The sequence below is a fragment of the Sorex fumeus genome, unplaced genomic scaffold (genome assembly GCF_029834395.1).
Source record: "Sorex fumeus unplaced genomic scaffold, SorFum_2.1 ptg000122l, whole genome shotgun sequence".
NCBI classification, from domain to species: Eukaryota; Metazoa; Chordata; class Mammalia; order Eulipotyphla; family Soricidae; genus Sorex; species Sorex fumeus.
This window is the reverse complement of record NW_026606179.1, coordinates 18,778,616-18,792,605: the sequence shown is the minus strand read 5'-3', so window position 1 is coordinate 18,792,605 and position 13,990 is coordinate 18,778,616. Positions and strand designations below refer to the sequence as shown.

The 13,990-nt window shown below is 52.9% G+C and overlaps 2 protein-coding genes across 2 annotated transcripts; both read right to left on the bottom strand.

Annotated features, from left to right (window-relative positions):
* Window positions 1-790: 790 nt before the first annotated feature.
* On the bottom strand, window positions 791-1,948 carry LOC130043412 (interferon lambda-2-like). Its single transcript, XM_056135678.1, has 6 exons — window positions 1,939-1,948; window positions 1,685-1,860; window positions 1,480-1,557; window positions 1,141-1,284; window positions 974-1,057; window positions 791-889 (listed from the first exon to the last, which is right to left on the bottom strand). The coding sequence occupies exons 1-6, from the start codon at window positions 1,946-1,948 to the stop codon at window positions 791-793; spliced, it is 591 nt and encodes a 196-aa protein (XP_055991653.1).
* A 7,258-nt stretch (window positions 1,949-9,206) lies between these two features.
* On the bottom strand, window positions 9,207-10,437 carry LOC130043411 (interferon lambda-4-like). The gene is made up of 5 exons (XM_056135677.1): window positions 10,282-10,437; window positions 9,905-9,979; window positions 9,698-9,841; window positions 9,393-9,467; window positions 9,207-9,305 (listed from the first exon to the last, which is right to left on the bottom strand). The coding sequence occupies exons 1-5, from the start codon at window positions 10,435-10,437 to the stop codon at window positions 9,207-9,209; spliced, it is 549 nt and encodes a 182-aa protein (XP_055991652.1).
* Window positions 10,438-13,990: the final 3,553 nt, after the last annotated feature.

Here is a 13,990-nt window from a genome sequence, read left to right as displayed (position 1 = left end):
GGAGAGATCCACCTCTGTTTTCCAGTGTATCTCATGGATTCAGGTCTGATATTGAACCCTTTATACATTGTTTTTTTTTTCTTTTTGGCTCACACCAAGCAATGCTCAGGGGTACTCCTGGCTCTGCACTCAGAATGACCCCTGGTGATTCTTGGGAGAATATATGGGAAGTCGGGGTTCGAACCCAGGTTGGTCACATGCAAGGCAAAAGCCCTACCCGCTGTGCTATTACTCTGGCCCACTGTTTACCCATTCTGATTAGTCTTTTTTGTATGGTGTTAGAAAGGGGACCAGACCCTGATGTCTCCTTCCCTGCCACAATACACTGAGGGTTATGGCTGGAAGGAAATGAGTCAGAGGCTGGAGAGTGCAGGGGTGAAGCGTGACAGGAGGCTGACCCCAGGGCCATCGGAGCACCCCTAAAGTCACCTACCACCACCAGGAGTGACCCTGAGTCCGGGATCAAGTGAAGCCTTGAGCACCCACAGCTAAAACACCGAAAAGGAAAAAAGGAATCCACATACACCCAGGAACATGCTTTACAAACTGTTTATTTTTGTCTTTTTACAAAAATAGAAAAATAACATTTTGACAACTTTACTCACATTTCATAGTAAGAGTTTAATAACAAAATTAATAATAAAGAGTTCTGGGTTTGGTGGAGATATCCATAAATAAATAAATAAATAATGGCAATAATAATAAATAAATATTAGATAAATAATGACTCAGAAATAAATAGGGCAGCTGAAGGCAATCTAGGAGTTGTGGGAGGAGGCGGTGCTGAGGCTCAGACACACAGTGCTCCTCGGGCCACACATCGCAGGTCTGAGACGAGGAGACGAATGAGGTTAAGGGTGACAGAAGCTTCCAGGCAGCTCTGGGACTCCTGGGGGAGGCAGAGGCAGGGTCAGAGGTGTCTGTCTGGGGTCCCAGCAGTGGCCCCACCCCAGGCTCCCTCCTGCTCACTCACCTTGTGAGGAGCCTCCTGGAGTCTCTGCAGCCAGCGCTGGAGGCGGCCCCGGGGCTGGGCGCTCCCTGTGGGTTGAGGTGGTACCTGGGGGCCGAGCAGAGAATGTGAGCAGGGCCCACACACTAGCGGGGGGCAGGGAGGGAGACCCCAAGGTGCCCTGTACTCACACAGGCCTGGACCTTGGAGTGGATGTGGTACAGTGTGTGGAGAGGCCGGTCCAGGACAGACTTCAGGGAGGGCTCAGTCACGGCCCCCAGGACCTGCAGGGTCAGGGCCAGCTCGGCCTCCAGGGCCACGGGGCGCTCCCACACCTGAGGGAACAGCAGAGACATGCCTGAGGGGAGGGCAGGGACAGGCACAGGGAGAGGGGACAGCAGGGGACAGCAGGGGATAGCAAGGAAGGGGAGAGCTCAGGGGACCATGTGACCAGGCAGGACAGGCCCTGAGAGGTGAGGGGACCCCTGGGGCAGGAGAGGGCAGGAGGGAGCTGCGGACCCCCAGCTCACCTGCAGCTGTCTCAGGTCGCGGTTTCTGGGAAACAGGCGGGTGTTGCAGTTCCAGGCCTTCTGCAGGAGTGTGTCCTCCTAGAGAGAGCTGGGTTAGCCCCGCAGGGTGCAGGAACACGCCTTGGGGGACAGGGTGCCCACGGGAGTGGGCACTTCTCTGCACCCAGAGATGGGGCACTGAGGGGTCTGGAACAGTGACACTCACCAAGGCGTCCTTGGCCCTCCTGAAGGCCTGCAGCTCCTCTGGGGACAGAGACTGGAATTGGGCCAGATGGCAGCCCTTGGGGTCCGTGGGGGTCTTGGGGGGGTGGGGGTCAGCAAGTGTCCTGGTTCCGGTCAGCAGCAGGGTCCCCAGTATCAGCATCACCAAGGCGCTCACGTCTGTGTGTGAGGACAGAAGGGACAGGTCAGCGGGGTTTGGGGGTGCAGAGGGAGGGTCCCTCAGGATCGGGTCCTCACCTGGCTTCATCCTGGATGCCACTTTCTGCATCAGTAGGCTCCTGAGTCTGTGATCGGGGCTGGTTGAGCTCTGGGCTCTCTTGGCTTCTGCCTGTCCCTTCTCTGCTGTGGGGCTCCGCGGGGCTCCCTGCTCTCTGCTCCTGAGCCTCGTCTGAGAGGTTCTGGCCTGAGCTTTCTGCTCCCCATGTTTTAACCTGGGTTGTGGGGACACTCCCAGTGATGAAGAAAAAGCGAAAAGTGCCCTGGGCCGGGTGAATTCCTGCAGGACTGCCCTGCCCGGCTGCAGGAGCAGCTGCAGGGAAAGTGAAAGGAACTCAGCTGCAGTGAGAGACTGGGAACCAGGGACCAGGGCCTTTGGGTGCTGCACACATACCCGCTCTGGAGAGACACGCACTGTCCTTGTGCCCCCACATGGTGTAGCAAGAATAGGTGTCACTGTGGGTGTGGGCTGGCTGCAGTGATCTGGGGAGAAGCATGAGGGAACCTGGGTCAGAGCAGGGAGCTGGGCTGTCCATGTACAGTGGGTAGGAGCTCCCTGCAATGCGGACCCCCTGGGTGATCTGGGGTCGGTGCCCAGCACCTCAAATGGCCCCTTGAGCCTCACGATTAGTGATCTCTGAGCACAGACCCAGGAGTGAGCCCAAGTTCCACTAGGTCTAGGAAGGAAGAAAGGGAGGACAGAAGCCCCTAGATGTGAGAGGACGCCGGCCGCTCCCCAACTCCCCCCTGGCCTGGGAAATAAGAGGGACTTGGGGTGCAGCCAGAGCTGCCGTCACTGTCCAGGAGAGAGAGAGAGAGAGAGAGAGAGAGAGAGTTGGGGTCTCAGTGTCTCAGGGGAGTGGGGTGTGGGGAGGAACCGCTCCTTGTCACATTGTCTCTGTGTCTATCTAGGAAGGACTCCCCACCCCCACCCCAACATGTCACATCTCTTCTGGCTCAGAAGTGACTTTGTCACACCGGCAGCTCCTCCCAGGGCTCTGTCCAGGGGTGAGGTGGGGGCAGGGGTACCTGTCAGGGGGCTCAGCCCTCCAGAGCAGCCACGCACAGAAGGGACCCAGAAATGGGGTTTGAGCAGTGACCCGAGAAGACGGAGGAAGGAGGCAGCCTGTGAGGGAAGGGGGGATCCAGGGTCCAGGGCCGCAGCCCCCTCTTGTGCTGATGTGGGTCGTCATGTCCTGCCGTGTCCCTTCCTACGGGATCCAGGGTCCAGGGCCGCAGCCCCCTCTTGTGCTGATGTGGGTCGTCATGTCCTGCCGTGTCCCTTCCTACGGGACAGTCCCACAGCCACTCCCTAGCTGTTCTCATCTGTCTCCATTCATTGGTTGATGGATTTATTTATTGATGAATTCATTGATCAATGGATTCAGTGGTTGAAGGACTCATGGATTTGTTCATTTGGGGTCTTCCAGGTCGTGTTTCTGGGGTTCCTACTGACCTTTGGCAGCAAGTGGCCTCTGTCATGTAAAAACCTCAGGACTTGGCTCTGGAGTAGCAGTTGCAGTGATTTTCAGGCCAAACTGAGGGGTGTGGGCACCTATAAGGGGCTGAGAAGAGGTACCACGCGGCCTAAGGTCTGGGGTCCCATGGTGTTGGGTCCACAGGGGAGGGTGGGAGTGGCATGTGGGTGAGCCCTTCACTAGCTCTCTGGCAACTTCACCTCCAATTTTTAAACTTTTGGGGTTTCTCTCTATTTTTTTTATTTATTTGGGGTGGGTGGGCCACATCTGGTGATGCTCAGGGCTTACTCCTGGCTCTGTGCTCAGGGGGTTACTACTGGCAGTGCTGGGGGACCATATGAGATGTCAGGGATTGAACCCCGTGGGCCACGTGCAAGGAAAGCATCGTACCTGCTGTACTGTTGCTCCAGCTCCCCATTTACAACAATTAATTATAATAGTTTGCAATTGTGTTAACATTTGTGTCTTTTCTTAATTGGAGGTTTAGGCTGGGCTGAGTAGCGCTGAAAATGTCTCCTGGCTCTGTGCCAGGAATCACTCTGGCTGCTGTCAGGACATTTATGGGGATATGGATTGACCCCAGGTTGGCCACACCCTGCCGGCTGTACTATCTCCCTACAGCCAACATTTTCTTTTCATTTTGAATAAAACAAGGTAGTATTTATTGCACAAAACTCTTTTACAACAAAAGAAAAGTAACTAGAAATCAGTAGCTTTGACTCTGATGGTTTGTTGTAAGCAGATTTGGGGATGGGGGCAGGGGCAGTCATGTACTTTTTTTTTTTTTTTTGCCTTTAGGATCACACTCGGCGATGCTCAGGTGCTACTCATGGCTCTGCACTCAGGAACTACTCCTGGCAGTGCTTGGGGGACCATATGGGATGCCAGGGATTGAATTCGGGTTGGCCGCATGCAAAGCAAACACGCTACCCACTTTACTATCACTTTGGCCCCTCGTGTACTTTTGAGCACTGTAGCACTGTAGCACTGTCCTCCCGTTGTTCATCGATTTGCTCAAGTGGGCACCAGTAATGTTTCCATTGTGAGACTTGTTGTTACTGTTTTTGTCATTTTTGTCGAATACGCCACGGAGAGCTTGCCAGGCTCTGCCGTGTGGGCGGGATACTCTTGGTAGCTTGCTGGGCTCTCCAAGAGGGATGGAGGAATTGAACCCGGGTAGGCCATGTGCAAGGCAAATGCCCTACTCGCTGTGCTTTTGCTCCAGTAGTTTTGAGAAATAATAAAATCCGGGCCCAACATTTATGTCTTTGCCATAGCATTTACCACACTTCCCCACCACCAAAGTGCTGACCCCCGCCCCCGCAAATGTTCTGCTTGAGCACGTCCCTCTGCAGCCCCCTGCCCCCAATCCAGCTGGACATCTCAGCTCTGGACTCAGGTCAGCCTTTCTCAGGGTCTTCGCTCTCAGTTCCCATTTCTCTGTGTCTCTCTCTACAGACTGTGAGGTCATCCATGCGTGTCTTTCTCCCTCTCACTTATTTCACTTCTCCAGTGATGCCTCCAGTTTCCTCCAAGTTACACGCTAGAGTCCTTCATCTTTTCTTTTCCCTTTTTGTGGGGTAGGGTGAGGTGGGGGACACACCCCACAGTTCTCAGAGGTTATTCTGGGCTCTATGTGGAGGCATGACCCACGGCCGGGCTCCAAAAACTATCCAGGGTATTTGGCTGGAGAGTTGACATGGGTCTTGGTGGGTGCAGGTGTCGGAAAGGCAAACACCTGTGTCTTCTCTCTGGTCCAGATTTCACCACTGCTTAGAGCCGCACTGCATGGCTCACCAACCTTCCTTTCCACTCATTTGTGCCAGACATTGAATTGTTTCCTCCAAGCAATTGCCCCAAGTGCCGCCATGGGTGTGCAGAAAGCTTCTCGGGGTCAGGTTTTGGGGACTGAGGTTACATGCCAAGAAAATTCTGGCTCCTGGGGCCAGAGTGATAGGTACAGTGGGGAGGGCATTTGCCTTGCATGGCTGACCTGGGTTCAATTCCCGTCATCCCATATGGTCCCCCAAGCACCGCCAGGAGTAATTACTGAGTGCAGAGTTAGAAGTAACTCTTGAGCATTACTGGGTGTGGCCCAAAAAGGAAAAGAAAAAAAAAAGAATAGAAAAGAAAAGAAAAGAAAAAAGAAAATTCTGGCTCCTATGTAAGCAGTATTCCTACAGTTTTCTTTTTACTTTTTTTTTTTTGACGTTTTGAGTCATACCCAGCGATGCACAGGGGTCACTTTTGGCTTTGCACTCAGGAATTACTCCTGGCGGTGCTCAGGGGACCATATGGGATGCTGGGGATCGAACCCGGGTTGGCTGTGTGCAAGGCAAACACCCTCCCTGCTGTACTATCGCTCCAGCCCCTTTCTATGGTTTTCAAGACTCCACACCATTTTCCAGGGTGGCTGGACTAGACAACAGTCCCACTACAATAAGTGAGGACTCCATTGTCAACACATACCCACCCCCCACCAACATCTCCTTGTCATTTTCTGGTTTTGAAATCATTGAATAGGAGCAATCTTCATAAGCACTGGTCATACTTTTTGTTGGTGATATTTGGGGACTACACCTTGTGGTGCTTAGGACTTATTCCTGGCTCTGTGCTCAAGGGTCATTACCGGAGGTTTGGGGGATCATATGGGGTGCCTGAGACTAAACCTGGGTCTGTCACATGCAAATCAAACGCCCTCCCCACGATGCTGTCACTCCCAAGCATTGACCATACGTATAGCCTCTTTAGGATGTGTCGTTCACCTTCTCTCCTCAGTTTCATGGGTTTATTAGTCCTTTTATTGTTGAGCTATGTGAGTGTGAGGAGATCTTGGATATTAGTTTTTATCTGGTGCACTGTCTTTCTGCAATTACATATTGTTATTTTGTTATATACTTTTTTCTTTTTATTTTTGAGCCACACCCAGGGTTTACTCAGGGTTTACTCAGGGTTTACTCCTAACTCTGAACTCAGGAATTACTTCTGACAGTGTTCAGGGGACCTTGTGGGATGCCTGGTATCAAACCTGGGACAGCTGCGTGCAAGGCAAATGCCCTATTCACTGTATCTCTTGAGTCTCTGTCATATACTTTGAAAATTGTCATTAATGGTAGTTTAAATCAAGATACTTAAAAAAAAACTTGGAAAAAAATAAACTTTTAAAATTTGACACAATACCAATTGTTCTACCTTTGATTTGTTGTCTTTGCAGTGAAGTCTGATAGAAGACACTTTTTTAAAAAAAATTTCCTGGGTCACACCCGGCAATGCTCAGGAGTTATTCCTGGCTCTGCACTTAGGAATTACTCCTGACGGTGCTCAGGGAACCATATGGGTTGCTGGGAATCGAACCCCGGGTTGGCCTCTTGCAAGGCAAACTCCCTACCTGCTGTGCTATCTCTCTAGCCCCATAAGAAGACACTTTTTAAGTTCTTATCCTGGAAGAGCAGCTCTGCCTACGTTTGCCTCAAAGCATTATGATCTCATTGAGAGCTCTGTAATCCATTTGGACTTAACTCTCGTATATGGTATGAGATGGCAGAGTCTCCTGCCCCCGTGCCTAGCTGTTCTCACTGTGGCCCCTTGGAGGGGGGCAGGTTGAGTTTTCCTCCCAGCTCTGAGCAGGGCCCCACAGCTGAACACCTCCGGAACCAGCCACAATTATGCTTTAAGACCACTCTCCACACATTCGGAGAGCCTCACTCATGAAGGAACCAGCAGAGAAACCCAGGTGTGTGAGACCCAGGGCTGAGATCTCCAAGCCTGCTCAGATCGGGACTGGGCCTCCTCCGCCCAGATCCCCCATCTTCCAGTAGCTAGGCATTACACCCACCAACTACCCCCAGCGCCATGTTATCCCAACAACGGCCACGCGACCTCTATTTGTCTAGTTCTCACTCTTGGAGAACCCGACAGGCTACCGGGTATATCCTGCCTGCACGGCAGAGTCTGGCAAGCTCCCTGTGGCGTATTCGATATGCCAAAACCCAGTAACAATGATGGGTCTCATTCCCCTGACTCTGAAGGGGTCTCCAGTATGGCACTAGCCAAAATCTCAGGGCTAGGACGAATGGAGACGTTACTGGTGCCTACTCAAGGAAATCTATGAACAACAGGATGACTGTGATACAGTGATGGTATGAGATACAGACCAAGTCCTTTTTTGTTTGTTTGTTCTTTTGGCTGACACCTGGCAGTGCTTAGGGCATACTCCTTGCCCTTAGCTCAGGGATCACTCCTTTCGGTGCTCAAGGAACTGTATGGAGTGACAGGTGGTGGCTATATGTGAGACAAGCATACTATTTCTCCAGGCCCTGTGCTCACTCTTATTGTATATCTTATGTCTCCATTTTCAATAAGTGATCAAGTATAGAGACTCAGAGAGGTTGAGAGATATACCTGGGGTCACACTGCAAAATTGGGGTGACCAGAAATTTCCCGGAATTTTCTATGTAACATCTAGAGTAGTGGCTGTGCAGACACATCTTCTGGGCTGCAGGGAGGAATCTCTCAGAAAGAAGGTGCCAGATTGTTGAACTGAACTCCCTCCCCATCCCCCCCAAAACCCTCTGTTCTTATCTCCTTCTAAACCCCTGGAGACAGTGCCCCCAGGGGAAACAGTCTTGGAGCTCCAGGAATGCAAATGTGTCAGACCCAGAGCAGGGACCCTGCCACATGCTTGCCCTTGGTCAGCTCTGTCCACTGTAGGACTTGACTTGGGAGATGAGACGTCTACAGAGACTTATGCAAAGTGACCATCTCCTCATGTCCTGCCTGTGCAGGGAGTCTTCTTTTTAAAATATTTATTGTAATGTTTTATAAACAGGCTGGAGCGATAGCACAGCCGGTAGGGTGTTTGCCTTGCATGCAGCAGACCGGGGCCTATCTGGGTTCGATTCCTCCACCCCTCTCAGAGAGCCTGGCAAGCTACCAAAATATCTTGCCCTCACAGCAAAGCCTGGCAAGCTCCCCGTGACATATTCAATATGCCAAAAACAGTAACAAGTCTCACGATTTGTTGTGAGACGTTACTGGTGCCCGCTTGAGCAAATCGATGAACAACTCGAGGACAGAGACAGTTTTATAACCACACCCACCTCATGGCTTCCTCCTAGCTCAAATTACTCCTGGAGGGTTTGGGTGACCATATGGGGTGCTGTATACAGAATCTAGCCAGTCGCATGCAAGGCGCCCTGTGGATCCCGTCATCCAGGACATATGGACAAAGGTCTGTGCCTGACCACTGCGAGCTTATGTACTGGGTGGAAAAGTCTGGGGTTAAATTCGGCTCTCATCACACAGGCTGGGATCTGGGGAAAGTACTGGGCAAAGATCCTCCAGTGACCACACAGACAACAGCTTCTGGGAAAAGAGTCGTGTTTAATAACAGCCTTCAACATCACCCGAATTTGGGTACATGGGACCTTCACAGAAGGATGCTCCAGGAGGATCCATGAAGAATCAGGGCTCATCATCTTCCTGCAGGGAAGGTGGCCCCCGGGAGACTAGTCACAGATTCACAGAATCTAAGAGGCGCTGGTGCTCTTGTGGTCTCGTCCTGGAAGGGGGCCCCCAGGTCCAGGCCCAGGGTCCCAGCACCTCACTGCTGCCTTGTCCATCAGAAACAGCCCTGGAGGATTGGGGGTGCCCTCTGGGAGAATGAATGTTGGGGAGCCCCTCCCGAAGGAGTCAGTCGGGCTAGCAGAGCGGGTCGCCTTGCCTCCTCCCCTGGGTGCTGCCAGCGGGTGAGGCTGAAGCTCCCTGAGCAGGGGAACTGACCTTCAGTCCCCGCAGCCCCTCAGGGCGTGCTCAGAGACAAGGTCCTGAATGCGCCACCAGCCTCAGGTCCCAGACAAGCAGGCGCAGCAGGTTGAAGACGACAGCTGTGCGGTGGCACCTGGGAGAGAGCTGGAAAGGCAGGAGCTGAGGTGAGGCGGGGGAGGCTCCCCGGGGGCACCCACTCACCCCTGCTGTGCCTCTGCACTCTGCCCCCACCTGTGTCTGGGCTTTGAGGTGCCACTTCCGGGGCCTGAGCACCTTCTTGGAGGAGCCTGGTCTCACCAGCTCCAGCTGCAGGGAGAGCCAGAGGAAATGAAGAGGTTCAGCGCCCCCAGCCTCCTCTGCCCCGACCCTCCCAGCCTCAGACCAAATTGGGATCGGGGTGCCGAGGGGTGCGAAGTCAGAGAGACGCCAAACGGAGCACGTGGACCCCGTCGTGGGGTAGGGTGGGGTTCGGGGGTGTAGGTGGCTCACTCCGAGCAGAAAAGGGGTGCGCGCCAGGAGGGGTGGGGGACACTCACGCAGGCCGCCACGTCCCGAGCCACGGCCGCCAGCAGCTCCAGCGTCAGGTCGATGCCCGGGATGCGCTCGGGGCTCTGCAGATTGATCAGCACCGCCTGGGCCTCCGCGATGTCCCGGGCCACCTGGGGGAGCCGCCTGCACGACTGCCAGGACCGACCGCGGCGGTTAGAGACCCGGCTCCCGGCTCCCCGTGGCCGGCTCCCCGCGCCGGAGGGCGGTGGCTGCAGTCTCCTGGGGCGGAATGAGCAGTTGCGGGGCGTCCAGCTCAGCATCTCCTCCTCCTGTGGGGTGAGCGCGGCCGCTGAAGCGGGGTCTCTGCCCTGCGTGCCGGCGGGGGCGCTGCTAGGGAAGCCCGGAACCCAGACGACTGAGATGGTCGTGCAGGGAAAGACGCCCCTCGACAAAGGGGAGCGGGCGAGGGTGCCAGGGTCCCCGCCCGCCTTGCTGAACCAAGCCCCGATGTGCAGTCGAGCTACCCGCTCCCCAGGGGCGCCCTTATCCTTGGACGTTTGGGGGGTGGGCACCACGCGGACCCCGAGCGCGGGCAGCGTCGTCTGCGCCCTCGGGGGAACCGGTCACTCACGTGGTGGTCGCGCAGCGCCCGGACGGCCGCCAGCGTCCGCGGCTCCAGCGTGCGGTAGTGAGATAGGATGCAACGCCCGGCCGCCGCGCCCGCCGCGCCCACCGCCACCAGCACCCACAGCCCTGTGACCGCCGCCGCCTCTCCTCGCCGCCGCATCTCAGCTCCCGCCGGCGTCCAGCCACACAACCACGTTGCCCGGCCGCTCTGTCCCCGGGTTGTCCCGAGGGCCGCTCTCCCGCGCCGCTGGGTCCGCACCGTCCATGGCACTTTATGCTGTGACTGAACCGGGGGTGGGGGCTCGGTTGTGGATGGGGCACGGACTTCCCCGACCCGCTGCCTTTCCAAACGTCAGCGTAGCCTGCGGGCCTGGCAGGACTTTACGCGCCTGTGCCAGCGCCAGCCCGGGCTGGCCTCCAACAACTTCCCAGGCTGGCGCTGAGCCGCGACAACCAGCGCTCTCTAGGAAAGAGGGACCCGACCCGGGTCTGGGGGTGCGGGACACGCAGAGTCAGAGGGTCTCCAGAGTGCCCTGGACACTGAGATGGGGTTCCAGTGTTCATCAGTCCTTTCCTCCATCATGCAGTCTCCCTCTCAGTCTGTCTGCTCCTTTTTTCGCACATTCTGTTCTGTCTCTCTCTCTCTCTCTCTTTTTAAAAAAAAACTTTCTAAAAAATTTTAGCTTTTTGGGTCACACCGGCAATGCTCAGGGGTTACTCCTGGCTCTGCACTCAGGAATTCCTTCTGGCAGTGCTCTAGGGACCATATGGGATGCTGGGAATTGAACCCGGGTTAGCCTCGTGCAAGCCCTACCCGCTGTGCTATGGCTCCAGCCCCCATTTCTTCTCTTTTTTTTTGTTGTTGTTGTTGGGGTACATGCAAGGCACGACAGAATCCATGAATACGCATAAATACCCCCCAACGTGTGCTGGCTCTGTTTCAAACTCTATGGTTCTCTAGGTCTCTTTTTTTTTTTTTGTGGTATCTGTCCTTTACAATAATAGGAGCATGGTTCCTTAGCACGCTCTCTTATACGTTTGTTGTTTTCATCTGTATACCTGGAATTCATAATATTCAATGGGCCAGAGAGATAGTACAGTGGGGTAGGTACATGCTCTACACACGGCCAGCCTGAAATCAGGCCCACACGGCATATGACCTCCAAGTAGAAGTGAGCACAGAGCCATTGGTATACTTTGAGCACAGCCAAATGTGGCCCAACCCTCCCCCTAAAGAATAGCACTGTAGCACTATCATCCCCTTGTTCATCCACTTGTTTGAGTGGGCACCAGTAACGTCTCCATTGTGAGACTTGTTACTGTTTTTTGGTATATTGAATACACCATAGGGAGCTTGCCAGGCTCTGTCATGTGGGCGGGATACTCTCAATAGCTTGCCGGTCTCTCCGAAAGGGACAGAGGACTTGAACCCGGGTCGTCCGCATGCAAGGCAAATGCTCTACCTGCTGTGCTATCGCTCCAGCCCCCTAAATAATACTCCAAATAATTTTCCAAAGCTACACTTTCGGGTCAGAAATAGTATAGTAGTTGTTAAGGTTGTTGTTGTTACTGTGTCTGGCATATCGAATACTCTCGGTAGCTTGCCGGGCTCTCCGAGGAATCGAACTCGGGTCGGCCATGTTGGCTGCATGCAAGGCAGACGCCCTACCCGTAGTTGTTAAGGTTGCAAGTTGTTAAGCCTTGCACACACAGTGGACCCCAGTTAGATACTTGGCATCACCTATAGTCCCCAGAACTGCCTGGTGTGACCCCAAAATCAAAACCAAAACAAATGATGCTTTCCAAAATCAATCAAACAAACAAAAAAATCTATGCCAGGAGAGAGAGAAATCCCTATTGACTGTGAGCTGGGCTCTGTTCCAATAATCCAGTCAGTTTTGGCCCCTGTCCCTGTCTTAATCCTTACTTTCCTTTCATCATCCTCAATGACCTTATTTCTTTTCATAATGATGCACTCACTGTGTATACTCTGAATCTGATAGGTTGATTCCTATGATCTCATTTATTCTTCTGGAGTGACTTTACAATGCTGTTCAACACTTTTGCCTTCTTTTTATAGCCAGACACCGAAGCAGGCTCAAGCTCTGGGGTTCTGCCCAGTGTAGGATTTGAACTCACACTGCTACTGGCATCATCACTCATCCCCTTGCTTAATTGTCTCTAATTTCCTTCCAATGTCTCCTGTCTTGCCAAATCTAGCTCCACTTTATTCCATTTCTCTTCTGCCCCTTGTATATCCCTTCGTTGCTGACTTCTCTCATTTTTGTTTCTTTGTCTATTTTTGTCTGACTCCATCTGCCCGTCGTTCCCTTCCCCCCCCCCCCCCAAATATCTAAATCAGGGCCGCTTGTCAGTCTAAGTCAATCTCTTTTGGGATTTGTTTTGTTTTGTTTTGTTTTTTTGGGCCATATACCTGGCGGTGCTGAGGTACTCAGGAAATTTCTCTTGGTGGAGGTCAGAGAACCATACGGGATGCTGATTTGGAGCTGGGTTGTCTGCATGCAAGGCAAGTATTATCTCTCTGAGCCCTTTGTTTAATTTTTAAATGAAAATAGCCTTTTCTGATTAAATGAGCAACATATCACTCTAACTAGAGTTACTGGCTCAAGTGTGCAATTTCTTTTCTCTCTCCTTCACTCGCCTTCTCTCTCCTCTTATTTTTTCTAAGTAAAGTTATCTAATTAAAATATTAGCCACAATGGATAGCTTTTAAACTACAGAAATGCAAGACTCAGCAATGAATCCCAGAAGACAGCAGCTCACCAGAGATTTCTCTGGACCCCATGCTGAGCCGATTTCACTAGGGCAGCTCAGATGGGGCAGGTGTTCTCTCTCTCTGCCTACTCAAAATGAACCCCCGGTGGCCACAAACTTCCAGAAGAAAAACCCAGGTATGTGGGACCAGAGACTGAAGACTTTAGACCACATGGCTGTTGGGACAGGCTGTCCCTTCCCATCCACCCACCCCTTTGGGTCCTAGCTGTCACACCCACAAACTGCCTCTAGATGCCTTATAAGCACATCAATGGACTTGATCCAGAGACTCACAAATGAATCTCAGAATGGAGATTCTCCAGACCCCAATCATTTACAATTTTAGAATTCCAGGAGTGCGCAGCTGCTTTCCTTTCATGATATTTAAAATAAGCAATAGAAATTAAATTATCTAGCATCTGCCTGTAGCAGGCAGGCTTGAGTGAATGGTGGGAAAATTCAAAATAATGGTGGTGGGAAGGTGTAATGGTGGTGGGGTTAAAGGTAAAGGTAAAGGCCCTCCCGTTGATCGTCGATTTGCTCGAGCAGGCCCAGTAACGTCTCCATTGGAGACTTTGTTGTTACTGTGTTTGGCATATCGAATACTCTCGGTAGCTTGCCGGGCTCTCCGAGAGGGGCGGAGGAATCGAACTCGGGTTGGCCATGTTGGCCGCTTGTAAGGCGAACGCCCTACCGCTGTGCTATCACTCCAGCCCCAGTGGTGGGGTTAATGTTGAAATATTGAATGTAATCAATTAATGTGAACAACCTTGATCACTTGATCACTTGATTCCCCGTTATTCATCGATTTACTCGAGCGGGTGCCAGTAATGTCTCCATTCATCCCTGTTGCGTGCTAGCGTAGCCCAATGGCATCTGTTCATTCTAGGAACATGCAGAGCCTCAAACCGATCATTCAGGGTCTTGACAAAGAAGTC

Excerpts from the sequence above, each read along its gene's own strand:
- LOC130043412 (XM_056135678.1), bottom strand. Across the intron at positions 1,285-1,479 it reads GCGACCTGAGACAGCTGCAG|GTGTGGGAGCGCCCCGTGGC; the intron begins GTGAGCTGGGGG and ends CTGTTCCCTCAG. Across the intron at positions 890-973 it reads TCCAGGAGGCTCCTCACAAG|GAGTCCCAGAGCTGCCTGGA; the intron begins GTGAGTGAGCAG and ends TGCCTCCCCCAG.
- LOC130043411 (XM_056135677.1), bottom strand. The coding sequence starts at position 10,437 with ATGCGGCGGCGAGGAGAGGCGGCGGCGGTCACAGGGCTGTGGGTGCTG. Across the intron at positions 9,980-10,281 it reads GGGCGCTGCGCGACCACCAC|GAGGAGGAGATGCTGAGCTG; the intron begins GTGAGTGACCGG and ends CTCACCCCACAG. Across the intron at positions 9,306-9,392 it reads ACCTCAAAGCCCAGACACAG|CTCTCTCCCAGGTGCCACCG; the intron begins GTGGGGGCAGAG and ends CTGCCTTTCCAG.